Genomic DNA, 13108 nt, shown 5'->3' with positions numbered 1-13108 from the left:
TTGAAAAGAAAAGAAGAGAAAAGGAAATCTAAGAAACGCTTACAAGTAGTGCATCGATGTAGTGTTTGAGTACTTGAAAAAAATTAAATTGCATCGATTCAAGTCGTCGTTATTCGAGTACAAAGAATTAATCCAAATCTAATTACAATTATTTTACATACAAATTAGATGTTAAATATTATGTATAAGACCTCAAATATTTCAGATAAACGATTGAAAGCATTACCTGTTTTAAAAATCATAATAATCTTTTCATTAAAGCGTAAACGTGACCATTTTATTAGCCCGAGAGGTGGAATATTGTTGAAAGTTACATATTATAGAAAGAAATAGTCGAAAATCGAAAAAAAGAGAAGACCAGATAAACTGAAAAACTCAGTACCCAACACTTTTCTCCCGCAGATGAGAGAAAATGTATATGCGGGAATCATATGCTACTTTTCACCCGCTCATCGGATCAAAAAAATACAAATTATCGCTGAGTCGGGAATAAATATAATTATGAAATTTCAAGAATTGATATCTCCGGCATCATGGACAAAGAAGCAACTGAAATCTCCACGAAATATACTCAGGGTCACGTTTCAAAAGACGAAAGACTCAGTGTTTATTTGTCGTGTACACGAGACGAGTGTCGCCACTAATCGAACATAGCGGTCTTCATTTTACTGGCAATGGCCACGAGCTGCTAGTACAATCTACATGCGAGACGAAATGCAAAAACAAATCAGAGATTGAGTGAAAGAACGCATCTCGAGGTTCAGTGTTGCCAACCAAGATCATTAAAGTAACCAACAGTGAAGACCAGGCTGTGTCCATTTGGGAAAACAATGAGCAGCGCCGCTTTTGCCTATTCGTTCCGCATGTTTGGGGTTTGGACAGCGTATGTTCGTTACTGGTAAACTGAATAGCATTGTGTTTGATTAATGATGACATTGTACGCGACAATTTGAAACGGTGTTGATTTGGGGAAAATAAAATAGCTAATGGGCATGAGTTCATTCGAGAAGTGAAGTAGAATTGAAATGCCGTGAAAAGAGAGAGTATAATGTCGAATACTGGTTTGAGATTTTTAGCGGGATTCGGACTTTAATATTTACTCCCCATTGCAACGAAAAGTGAAATGTCCTGTACACACGTAATATGGATCCCGATGGCCGAACTCCAAACTGATAGTGATTCATTGGAACAAACAAATGGCCAGACTGACTGCGAAATTTGAAAGGTAACAGTTTGACTAGCTGTTTCGTGCGACTAACGGGTTTGGTATTATCGCTGTGCTCTGGGCAATTCCTCTGATGGTAAAAATATTCGTCATAACGTATCGCACTCTTGGATTCTCGTGCCACAAAGTCTGGATGAAGGGTCCGATCGTAATTAGGATTCCCGATGAAATTTTCTTTTCCGTGATGTATTTAACATTGACGAGACGTTGTTCTCATTAACTATCAATCGAGAGACGCCAACTGTGTAAAATCCACGCTGGTACTTCTGTCATTTCTTCTCCCGTTTCAACGCCTTCACTACGGTACTTCATCATCGTTTACCGCCTCAAAGCCCCGCGGCCATAGGCACAACCTAGTTCTGTGAGAAGACCGGTAAACATTGAGTAATGAGTACAAATTGAGAATTTCAATACTTCATACAATCACATCACTATTTTCGAGGATGCAAATGAACAAACGATGAGCAGTTTTTTCGTACCCACAGTTAGATCCATGATTAATCTCAACTACAGTACCATGGAAAATTTAATCGTATATTCATATAATTATTGTTTAGACGTCAGATCCGCCCTTGTGAGACTCTGGAAACTTTTAGGACTGTGGCATCACATCGTGACTTACGATTTGAAATACCGGACTACTGGCATAAACTTTGACTGCTTGTTTCTTACAGTCAAAATCATGCGGTAAGGAAACGGACGCATCAAATTCCATCCGGCGGACCGCAGGTCCCGTAAAGTCGATAAAACACGGTTCTTATAAAGACCATAACTAACATCTGCTGCCGGTGCAGCACGATCTAGCCGAACGATCTATAAATCGGTCGGTCATTTGCGCTGAAACATAAACTACGCAAGATATTACACATAGTACAATAAAGATCGAATAATGTTCGCAGTGAGCTTACCGCCCTATCGAGCGAGGAGTACTAGATTTTTACATTCCACTGATTCAAATTTACCTGTGGATTCAAGTGACATTGTTGGACTTGAAGTCTATTGACAAGACTTGACTGACTTCGCCTGACGTCGTGACTTCACCAATCTTTATGTGATTCAAGTGATTTGATGTTATTTAAAACGGATCTAAGCTATTAAAAGTGACTTTGTGTGAAGTCAGGTGCTTCAAAGTGACTTCATGTGTTTCAATAGGAATTCAGAAGTCTTTACGCGACTTGATCGAATGTTGCCCGACTCTAAATTTTTCGACTCAAATCAAAGTTACTTTGCGTGATAAATCTTCACTTCGCATCACTTCGTACGACTTCACCTGACTTAAAACGAAGTTCCAGCGAATCGACATGACTTTACGTTACCTCACCTGAAATCAAACAGCAGATCCGCATAACTTCGGGTGATTCTACGTAATTTCGAGTGATTTCAAACAGTAACCCAAATAATGATTTCAGGTGTTCCCTGTGCAACCCTGACTCGAAAAAGCTTCGCATAACCGCTGCTGACTTCAGGTAAATCCAAGTAACATTTACACAGCTGAGAGTTAAACCTCTCACGCGTGACTTGACACGGATCGAACATACAGACCTGATGTGATTTTAATACACTCCACATCAGTCCGGTTAAGACTCTTCACGGAACGTTCCACCACCACCTGACTTTGAACTACCAACAAGATATCTCACATCGTATAATCAGGATCGAGTAAGATCCGGAATGAACTTACCGCAGTACCGGGTGAGGAGGTAAAGGGTGCCGGCGTGGACACGGGCGTCGCACCAGGAGGCGGCGTCGCGGTCACTGTGGGGCTCGAATAGGGAAAGGTCAAGACCTTCCATGTCGGACTCTCCGCAGGAGTCGCTGAGCGGTTCGACGGCACCTGCACCGATGGCCGGACACTGAATCACCTGGTCCTCGGTGTCGTCGGGGGCGGCGTCTGCGCCACATTCACGCAACCCTCTCGGCGTCAATGACATATCTCTTTCTCTCTTTCTCTCTTTCTCTCTCACACTCTCTTGCCGTACAAATACAGCGCGTATGCGCGTATAGAGAATACTTGTTCACGAATCACGCACAGAGTCAAATTTAATCGTCCATCCGATTTCCATCGGCACGCGCGATTATTTTAATTTCACCACCAGACGTTGCATCGATTGTTCTGTTATCCACATTGTAAATGAACATCTTCGTAATAGGTATGTTGTTATAGAATTTTCGTTTTTATTTTTTCAAAGTTGTATTGTACCACGTGATGTCGCGCAATTATTATCAGCCTTCTATTTCATACTATTTAATTGTATAATCACGTTGCTACGTTGCATACGTACAATCTGCATACGCAACTACATTGCGTACCCAGGTTACATATGCATATGCGTTTTGTATGAATATGTAATACCTGTATTTGCGTATAAAATTCACACGGTAGATATTAGGTAAAATTCATCCAAAATTTGAACAGTTTTTTCTAGATCCTAAAGAAACGTGAGAAATAAACTATTGCAATACGTCTTTGTTCGTTTGTTTGCTTTTGTACACGACGTACGGTATCCTGATAATCGCGTTAAATGTAATTGATGAAAATTCAAATTATTAGAGATCTGAAAAAGGATGTCCAGGCTTTGAGATGATCGGAAAAAAAAATACTCAAACGTAGATCTATGTACATTTTTGTTCCAGAGAATGGAAAGAATCCAAGATCGAAAACAATCGTTGAAGAAGAAAAATGTATCGCTGCGTCGATTGGTCATAGAAAAAATTGAACAGTCTGTGAAATTGGCCAAAACATCGAATGCGAGCAAAACGAGTAAGAATCCAAAGTAATTAATTTTTGTAAAAGAATAACAAACCAAAGATGATCGGTGTATGTATAGCAGCAAAATTTTAGATCCTGTAAAAAAAATACGAAATTTTGAGACATTTGATGTAGCAAACAAAGTCGAAAATCCAAAATATCCCTTACGACTATGATGTGTTGGATTTTATAATCGATGGTTTCATAGCTAGTTTACTCAGATTCTCAGTCTCAGAATAGACGTACGTAAAACGTTTAAACTTCAGAACCACTCTGTACTATAAATCAACAGTATAAATCCATTGGATACTTGATGTGATTTCGCGCAGCGAATTTGTTTAATTTCATCGAGGAGCGGCGTTGATCATAAATTGCTATAATTTTTTACTCGTTCGTTAATATATTCGCCCCTCCCCCCCCCCCCCCCCCCCCCCTTGCTGCTTGTTTCCGAATAGCATCTCACACTCTGACTAAATACAATCAATTATTTTTTATTAATTTTTTTTTTGCGCCATCCGTATAATAACTCAAATCGCGCGTCGAGGTAAATTATAACCGTAAAGCGAGAGCGAATGCTAATCCTTTTTTACTTTTTTCACAAATTCATCGTTATCGTCATCATTATATCACTGTGTTATTATTATTATTCGAGATTGTACAGCAATTCATCATCAGAGAATTTCGTCAACTCCGAAAAGAACTCGACGTTCGCCGCTGCTGCTGCTGTTGCTGCTACTACTTCGACAGAAGCGCACATATTATGCAGATAACATCGGGTTAGGGTAAATTTGTTGTAATTAAACATGTGAGACGACTGTAAAAGCATTCAGCAACTCGCGATACGCTACAGCGAGTCAGTTTCTCGCATCCGTATTTCCAAGCGTATTATCATTTGCGTTGGGGATCGTATGTAGAAAATGAATTCGTTGAATGACCACGATTATCTATTTTGTGGATGTTCAATTTTTTTGTTCCACTTACAGGTATACACATTTGCCTTACTCCTGGGTATACGATATCGTTGATTCTACTACGCAGACTGTAAAATTGCAATTTCAAGAGGCGGGAATATTCGCGGATGAATTGCAAACTGGCGCAATAACAGTAACAGTTTAAACAAAATAAAGCAAAATGAAAAAAATCGTCCAGAGTTATTGCTGGCAACCTTTTCCAATATATCCGTCGGTAATAGGCGTATCTTTTATATCGTCTGTGTAAATATTCACGATGTTTGTATCGTATGAAATGAATATTTCACCACGTCGAGGTAAACAGAGTGAGGGATACGAAAGAAATGCCAAATTTTATACTCTGAATTATATTTGTCTTCAAACTGTGAACGAAAACTGTAATGTCATCGACTTTTTTACACTGAGATCATAAAAACTGGAAATCCTATAATAAATTTGATCAATGACAGCATTTCTTTGTACGTTCAATTTCTATATTGGATGTTTCCATAAGTGGTAAGGTAAAAAGTAAATTGCTACTCAAAACAATATTAAATTTGATGTTAATACTTGTTTAGATCGTTCTTTGGATATCTTCTGCAATGACTGCAGTGCCAAAATCATCTTCACGCGCACAAAAGTATTACGACTCTGTTACCAAGTTTTGATCCCTAAGATTTTCAGCGTTTTCAATTTCTCCCTGACATGTGCTAACCGTTCGAACGTGTGTTATAAAAGGTGTCGCACACCAAAGACACCATCACGAGAGTTCCACTCAAGTAGAATCCACTTGATCCATAGAGTAACTTTTTCACCGTCGAACGAAGTGATTGTGTAATGCGTAGCCTTGGATGCTGTGACCATGTGCCGCATCAGGTACTGCGCGAGTTCAAGTACTGGCTCCACTTCTTCCACCACCCGATAAACTCGTGGAAACTATAGATAATTGATGAATATAGGTTAGGCAGCTAGGAACGCGGTCGTTATTATCGCTCCGAGGCTCCAGCTTCTCGCCATCATTCGCGGCTCTCTCGTTATACTTCGCGGAGAAAATTCTATATCCCGACATCTTCCGCGAGATGAAAGAACGAACGAACGGAACGATGTTCCGCACTGCGAGTTCATCTTTCATAAATTCCATGTACCAATAAAGCCTCGGTGCGAATGATAATACGGATAAAATTACAATCGTGCTCGGGTTTTATTTCCGCGGTAGGTAGGCACTGCGCTGACAATGAGTACAGGTGTAAAAGTATTCTAATCTTAGATTGATTTCAGACTTGAAAATCCGCCAGACTTTTTACCTGCTTCTAAAACCCGACCAAGTTTCGCACGCTTCGACTTGATTTCGTCTTGCATATCGGGCCTTTTACTTTTGAGCTTTGAAGTTTTATTATCAGTTTGGCCCGGTATTGAATCGACCAATAGATATTATTTGTCTGATTATTGCAATGAGAAGAGGAAATCAGGCGTGTAACTATCAGTAGGCAAAAACCTCGGTGCGCGAGACATGAAAAATGCAAAAACAGTTCCAAATTAAACTATCTAATTACAGTGCTGTTCGTGAAAAACATTTCTCGAAATTACCTGACCTGTGTACATAATTTCCTACTTGTTCCTGTCATGAATTTTTTCTTTCTCAGCGTAAGTATTGTTTTATAAATTAACGAGATCGCGATCCAAAAAGAAGTAATTCCGAAAACGGAAAATGGGATACGTGATTTGTTTCTTCGGTTATTCTCAAAGAAAAAGTATATTGTATAACATCTTAGCTGAAATCTTGATATTTCAGAACTAGATATAGATGATTAGTCTCAAGTAAAATTAAATACTATATCTGCCTACAATTTTGCAAAAATCTTTCGGTTTTCATGACCTAACTTTTTTTATTATTAAAACCGCCAATTCTACCGACTCAATTCGTTTCCTATAATTAACAAAACGAGAAATCGTAATCAAAGCTAGCGAAATCTATATTTTCTCGGTTAGGTATAAAAATAGGTGTGAACTTTTGGATGAAAAATGTCTCATGTATAAGAAAAAAAAAATTTTTTTTAGTTCTTTTCCAACACATTCCTGTTCCAAATTTACATAGATATCTATTTTAAATATTCATCAGCTAATGCTCGGAAGAGGATATCAAATCCTAACGGCAGAGTCTCGCCAGAATATGAACGAGGGACGACATAGTCTAAAAAATTGGCAAACCGTCGCGGCGTTGTCACGACACTGGCCTCGTCGTCATCTATCCTCTTTCTTTCACGCATTTCGCTCTTCTCGATCAATGCATGTGTCTCGTCATTAATTTCCTTCGTACGTTGAGAATAGATCCACCATTTCTTGCCATTTTTATAAAATTCCATTCTATCAATGGGACTTTTAGCCTATTCAATCACTCAATTCATAACTGAAGTCCGACGTTGAGTAACTTTTGATCAGAAGTATTTCAATACTTGATACACATCGTTGTTAATAAATTGGTGTTTACTCAGATCAAAGCACCTCTGTACCATTTGTGCCCATCGCTTTTGTTTACGCACAGTAAATATGGCCACAGGTGGATCAAACAATGACTTAAACTGGTTGCAATTTGTGTGCAAAAATAGTATTACGTCTACCGTGCAAAGGGAATCACAGTATCAGAACGAAACGTGAGTGCGGCAAGACTTGAGACTAACTTCGCCTGACTTCATCACTTCACTGGTCTGGGCGTAAATTCAAGTGACTCAATTTTATTTGAAACCGATCAAAGCTACTAATTGTAGAGTAACTCCGTGTGAAGTCAGGTACTTCAAAACGACTACATGTTGAGAGAACGTAGCCACGACTCGAACTTTTATCACATAACTCGAAGCTACTTTACGTGACTAATTCAAACAACTTCATATCGCTTCGTGAGACATCACTTGACTCATAGATAACTTCAAGTAAATTCAAATTGACCAACGTGACTCGACGTTACTTCGCGTGACATTAAATGGCTAAATTCACCCAAATTCAGAACAAATTCGGTGATTTTACACTGACTTAAAATGCTTTACACAACCTCGTGTGACTTCAGGTAAGTCCAAGTGATATTTACGTACAACTATAAAAGCGCCATCACACACGTGTGACTTGACACGAATCCAATACAGACTGATCGTAAGTAGTTTTGATGAACTTCACATGACTCCAAGCAAATTGTAACGACTCATCAGGAAATGTCATACCTAATTTCAAGCGTCGTTGATCTCTACCGCATGAACGATCAATTATTGGACAAAAATGAGTAAGATGACAAACTGATCAAATTCAGTTTCAATATTTTCACTTATTCATATCCAACACACAAACAAGGATGAAGTTGATAATCAATCAACACTCGTATCACGTCACGTCACTCATGTCACATCACGTTGAAAACCAACCACGCGGTGCAATGCGGTGCAACATCAGCAGCAGCAGCAGCAGTAGCTGCGGTGTGTTGTGCTCCGTTACCAAGTGTTTATATCGATTTCCCAGAATGAACTGAACAGTAACAGGCAATAGACCAACCGCAAAACACATTGGTAAACTCGTTTACGGAACTGCCGTAAGGAATGCTTTCATCACACTCCGCACGGGTCATTGCAATCAGCGACCATCAACATCCGTCCATTCCATTTACTTTTTTAAAATTGTTTCCTTCGCTGCTCTACTTCGAAAGTCGAAATATTCCCCAGAATACAAAAACAGTCCCCTCTCCTCCTAAGGTGTAGACATATTCGTTACGTACATGTACGTGTTCAGTTGATTTTTGCGATATTCTTTGCAATCAGATTGACCAACGGTGAAGAATCGGGAAGAAATATCGATCGGGTAAATCGTATCCTGAAGCATTATCAACTCGTTATAGAAACAGTGATCTTCGTATTCGAAGATACAAGTTCCGAATTAGTGCCGCTTGGTAAACATCGTTTGAACGGAAATCGTGGGCGACGTAGCATCGGTATTCCGATCGCAGTTTCGCGGTATGCGGTAATCCGCGCTCGCCACCTACACGCGGTGAAGTTTGTCGCGAACTAGTGAGTGCCGGAGTGCTCGATGCTCGACTGTTGCCGGCGCGAAGTTTTCCTCCGACTTCGTTGGCGACGATCGCCGGAAACGCCCGGAAATAACCGAGCGCTGATGCTGAGGGAACGAATTCGGACGCGCGGGTTAGTTACTGCCTGCCCGGTATAAACATTGCAGAGTTTAAACTTTAAGCGTTCGGAACGACCGTTTTTTCCCCCCTCTCACTCTCTCTTGTATTCCTTATAGTTCGTGATGGACGAGTTTAAAAACATCTTTCCACCGTCCGCTATGGCGCACCACGATATTACATGCGTCGTGTATACAAAGCTACAGCTTAGAACCGATATCGAATTTTAAGTTATTTACCAGAGACTGACCGGTTTGATGTAATTATTCGTCGGAGAAAAACTGCGACCGACCGACGGATTCGGGCGTACTTTTAACGTGCTTGTGCCGATTTTTACTCCTCTATCGTATCACATATTTCGTAATTTCGAGTGGTTATATTTTTTAAACCACAGAAATTTGCGAACTTGCAGAATTTGCTTTTTTGCTATTCCAGCGACGAATGCATAGTGACTCCATTCGTGAGCCTAAAACCACAAATATGCTTACAAGCGAATATCTTTGAATGATTCACCGGGAAAGATATTCTTCTCTTACGGATTCCCACACGTCGCATAAGTATACGAGAACAATTTTGTGTATAAATTTGCGGTTGCAAGTTTCGCAGGAAACCTCAAATTGATAGAGTTTATGGAAGATACACTCCAAACGAAAGTTCGTTTTATTTAACGATGTGCCGCAAAACTTCTTAAACCGATCCACTCAACTTCGCGGTTGCAAAATAGCGGTCGTGAAAACTTTGGAGAACTTTCACAAAAGAAGATTCGCGAATATGAAATAAGTTCCTCCCAAATGGCTTTGTCACTGTTCCACATTAGAATATACGATGTCCGAATCTTTCTTTTTCTTTCTCAATATACCTTCTATTTTAGACTTCATGGTAAAAAGTCATCGTACAATTTCGAAGTTACCTGTAAACCAATATTTTTCTACAACCGTTTGGGTTATATGCTTTTGTAAATCTAGTACCAGGATTGATATAACGGCACGACGGTCCTGCAATGATCAGATTATGAGTATCAGGTGAGAAATCAGGCATGTCACGAGCAAATATCACTTCCGGTTGCAAAAATTACATCTCAAACACTATCAAATAAACGAAAAACAGATTAAAGCGTTCTCGTAACTTTTTTCGAAAAAAAAACTACCTCTCTATAATCAAATTACAAGTTTGGAGGCTTTCCGAAAAGACTCATTTCGATCGAATGTGGTCAAAATTGGAGACCCTGAAAGTAATTGACATCAGACCAACGTCTTGGAGCTTGGAGATTGAATAAATAGTACCATCCTCATTTCCGTTTGAAGATCCTCGATTGCATGTCTGAATCAGCGAACTACAGAATAAGGCTATTCCAAAATGCAAGGAGTGTTTGATTCTTATGCGAAAGTAGATGAAGTTTAATTCAGACATAATTTTTCAATTCTAATTCATCGATACGATACTCTACAGACTTTATCATCGCATCTCCAGCAGCATAACTGGGATTGTTTGCGCCATTCGCGAGCTCGAATCTTCTCCGCATAACCGTCAAGCGTGTAACGGCAGATCGACGGCATGAAGAGAGATGAAGGGGAGGAGGAGGAGGAGGAGGAGGAGGAGGAGGAGGAGGAGGAGGAGGAGGAGGAGGAGGAGGAGGAGGAGGAGGAGGGGGAGAAGAGCAGCTCCAGCAACGTTGGATATTCGTGAAAAGGCTTTTATACGTAGAGCATTGGCCAACGCGTGCTTACATTACAGGCAACAGCTACAGCTGTAGCTTATCGTATACACGTGTGCACGGGATCAGTCGCGAATACGTACATACCTACTCTGGCATATTATATACACACATGTCACATACAGGCGCGAGAGTTTCAATGCGGAAGAAGGAAAACCGTCCGTTAAACCGGCTGCCGGCACAAACAGATGGGAAATAGAGAGAGGGGGAAAGGAAAGTGGGAGGGCCAGATATCTATGATTGGAAAAGCTATTGATTTCCCATCAGATCAGGGAAGCTTCGTCCAATATGAATCAGCGATATCACGATACCGAAGGGATTTGAAAAAGAATACTACCTGGATTCGTTATGTTACCGCATTGTTTCGTATGGTTATTAAAAATCCATCGGTCAGACCGTCTAAATCGATGGTAAGGAAAGAGGAACAAATCGTCTCAAAAACACCTGCATTGCTGTTATTTGCGAAGCTGATAGTAGACACGAATGAAAAAACATACCTACTACGTAATAGAAATTCAAACAATACAAGTCAAGATATCAACAATTTGCGGTAATAAGACTGTACAAATACTTTTAATTATTTTTTTAAAAAGCCCACCAAGTACCTCATGCTATTTAAATTTTTTTTTTTTCTTTTGATTTTCATCAATGTATGAGTTATTTTTTATTTTTTCTTATATTTATACTTAATTTTCATTTGTAGTTGGGTAAGTTTAGGGTCAGTTGGACCGCCGTGAGGTAGCGGTGTGATACCAGAGAGAAGTGGAGGCTACGAGTTTAGTTTCAATCATGCTTTTATTGTAAATTAACAGACATGTACTTGGCAGTAGTATGTGATTTGAATCTTTCGTTGTACGAGGTGATTATATATACAATACGATCAAAATGATGCATACATATTTGATCAGAGACTGTATTTTTGAGGGTAATGACTACACTTTAATGTACTTAGCCAAAGGTTTTCGTGCCAGGGGTATTTTTCGGGGGGGGGGGGGGGGGGGGGGAAATCACTACTTTTTGTATAAATTTATTTGTTACTCGTTCTTACGTATAAACAACTTTTGGTAGACATTGATAACTTCGAAATGCAGATAATTGTTTCGGAACAAAATCATGGTTATTTTAGGACGGTTTTATCGCAGCATCTAGTTGGTTCGAAAGTGCTGTAAATTGTCAATCCAAGTTCACCCGATTACATGAGCATAAACTCAACCTTCCCAAGACTACTAACTCTGCATCTAGCTTTATCGAGAGCTTTCCTGCTCATCAAACTAATTTAAAGTAGTTTAATAATTGTAACTAATTTGTATATTTATACTTAGTTCTGAACCTATGAATACGGAAAAACATAAACAACACTATCTTTAAATGTACTATTCGAATTGAATCAGTGTCCAAAAAATGATATTAGCACTGTGATCAGTTATATTTTTTATATTATATCGAATCAGTTCTTTTCTTGAAATTTATTTTGTGCTGAGATTCGTATTGCTGACTTTGCTTGGTTGAAGCTTGATGTGCCTCGTGTCCCTGAATATCAATTACAATTTGCAAGATATAATTTGTTAGTACGACTTAATCCCCCTGACCATGTTCGATAGAATAAGCACTCAGTGCTATGTATATCACTTCACATACTTGAAGTTTTGATCGTTCGAGCTTATTTGCAGAGTTTCATGCTACCTAAGTTTCCGTAATTATTCAAATACTTATCATGGAATATCGATATCAACACCGAAATGAGTCTTTGATTAAAGTTTATCGATCAAATCCAGCTAAATCTCGTTTCTGAATCCGGCACTGTGAAATAAAAAATTTAGTCAGCAAACGTCACATAGCGCACGACTTGATTGTTAAAAATTACGCAACATCAAAAGTAAATATGTAAGAATTATCTTTAATATTGTGAACTTTTACTTCGAAGTAACCAACATTTAATTATATACATGGCAATCAACACACATGAAACTTTACTGTTAAATTGGTATCGCTATAATTTGGCCGAAAGACTCTACTTCAAATTCTGAATGTGTAAAAGTTTCAAATCTTCCTAAAGCGATATCATAAAACTACTCTTGATGTACCTTAAAGTTGTACAAAGGACTCTGTGGACAGATTCTACGATAATGGTCACACACTTTGAAATCATCAACAATTTACAAGTGATTTCTTGGTGATTTTCAATATAGAAAAATAGCTTGTATTCCACTAGTCTTTAAGTGGTTTCTAAGCGTTTGAAGATGTTCAGCATATTAATGATTTCGAAGTGATGATCAATATTGAAGTACATCTCAAATTCCAGTGATTT

General features: G+C 39.0%; 1 protein-coding gene across 5 annotated transcripts in view; it reads right to left on the bottom strand.

Moving 5' to 3' along the window:
* Positions 1-13108, bottom strand: part of raskol (Ras GTPase-activating protein raskol) — a 232647-nt gene that overhangs the window by 140893 nt on the left and 78646 nt on the right. The window contains exon 1 of one of the 5 annotated variants that reach the window (XM_046619072.2): positions 2907-3557. The exons of 2 other annotated variants lie outside the window; for them this stretch is intronic. In XM_046619072.2, the coding sequence (XP_046475028.1) occupies positions 2907-3156 (250 nt within the window). In that variant the 5' untranslated portion in view covers positions 3157-3557. Of the gene's footprint in view, positions 1-2906; positions 3558-13108 lie in introns of those variants that run through there. 2 more of the 5 variants (XM_046619073.2, XM_046619076.2) reach the window with 2 other exon arrangements.

The sequence above is a fragment of the Neodiprion pinetum genome, chromosome 3, assembly GCF_021155775.2.
Source record: "Neodiprion pinetum isolate iyNeoPine1 chromosome 3, iyNeoPine1.2, whole genome shotgun sequence".
Classification (NCBI taxonomy): domain Eukaryota; kingdom Metazoa; phylum Arthropoda; class Insecta; order Hymenoptera; family Diprionidae; genus Neodiprion; species Neodiprion pinetum.
The sequence above is the reverse complement of the archived record's forward strand: the minus strand, read 5'-3'. Positions and strand labels throughout refer to the sequence as shown.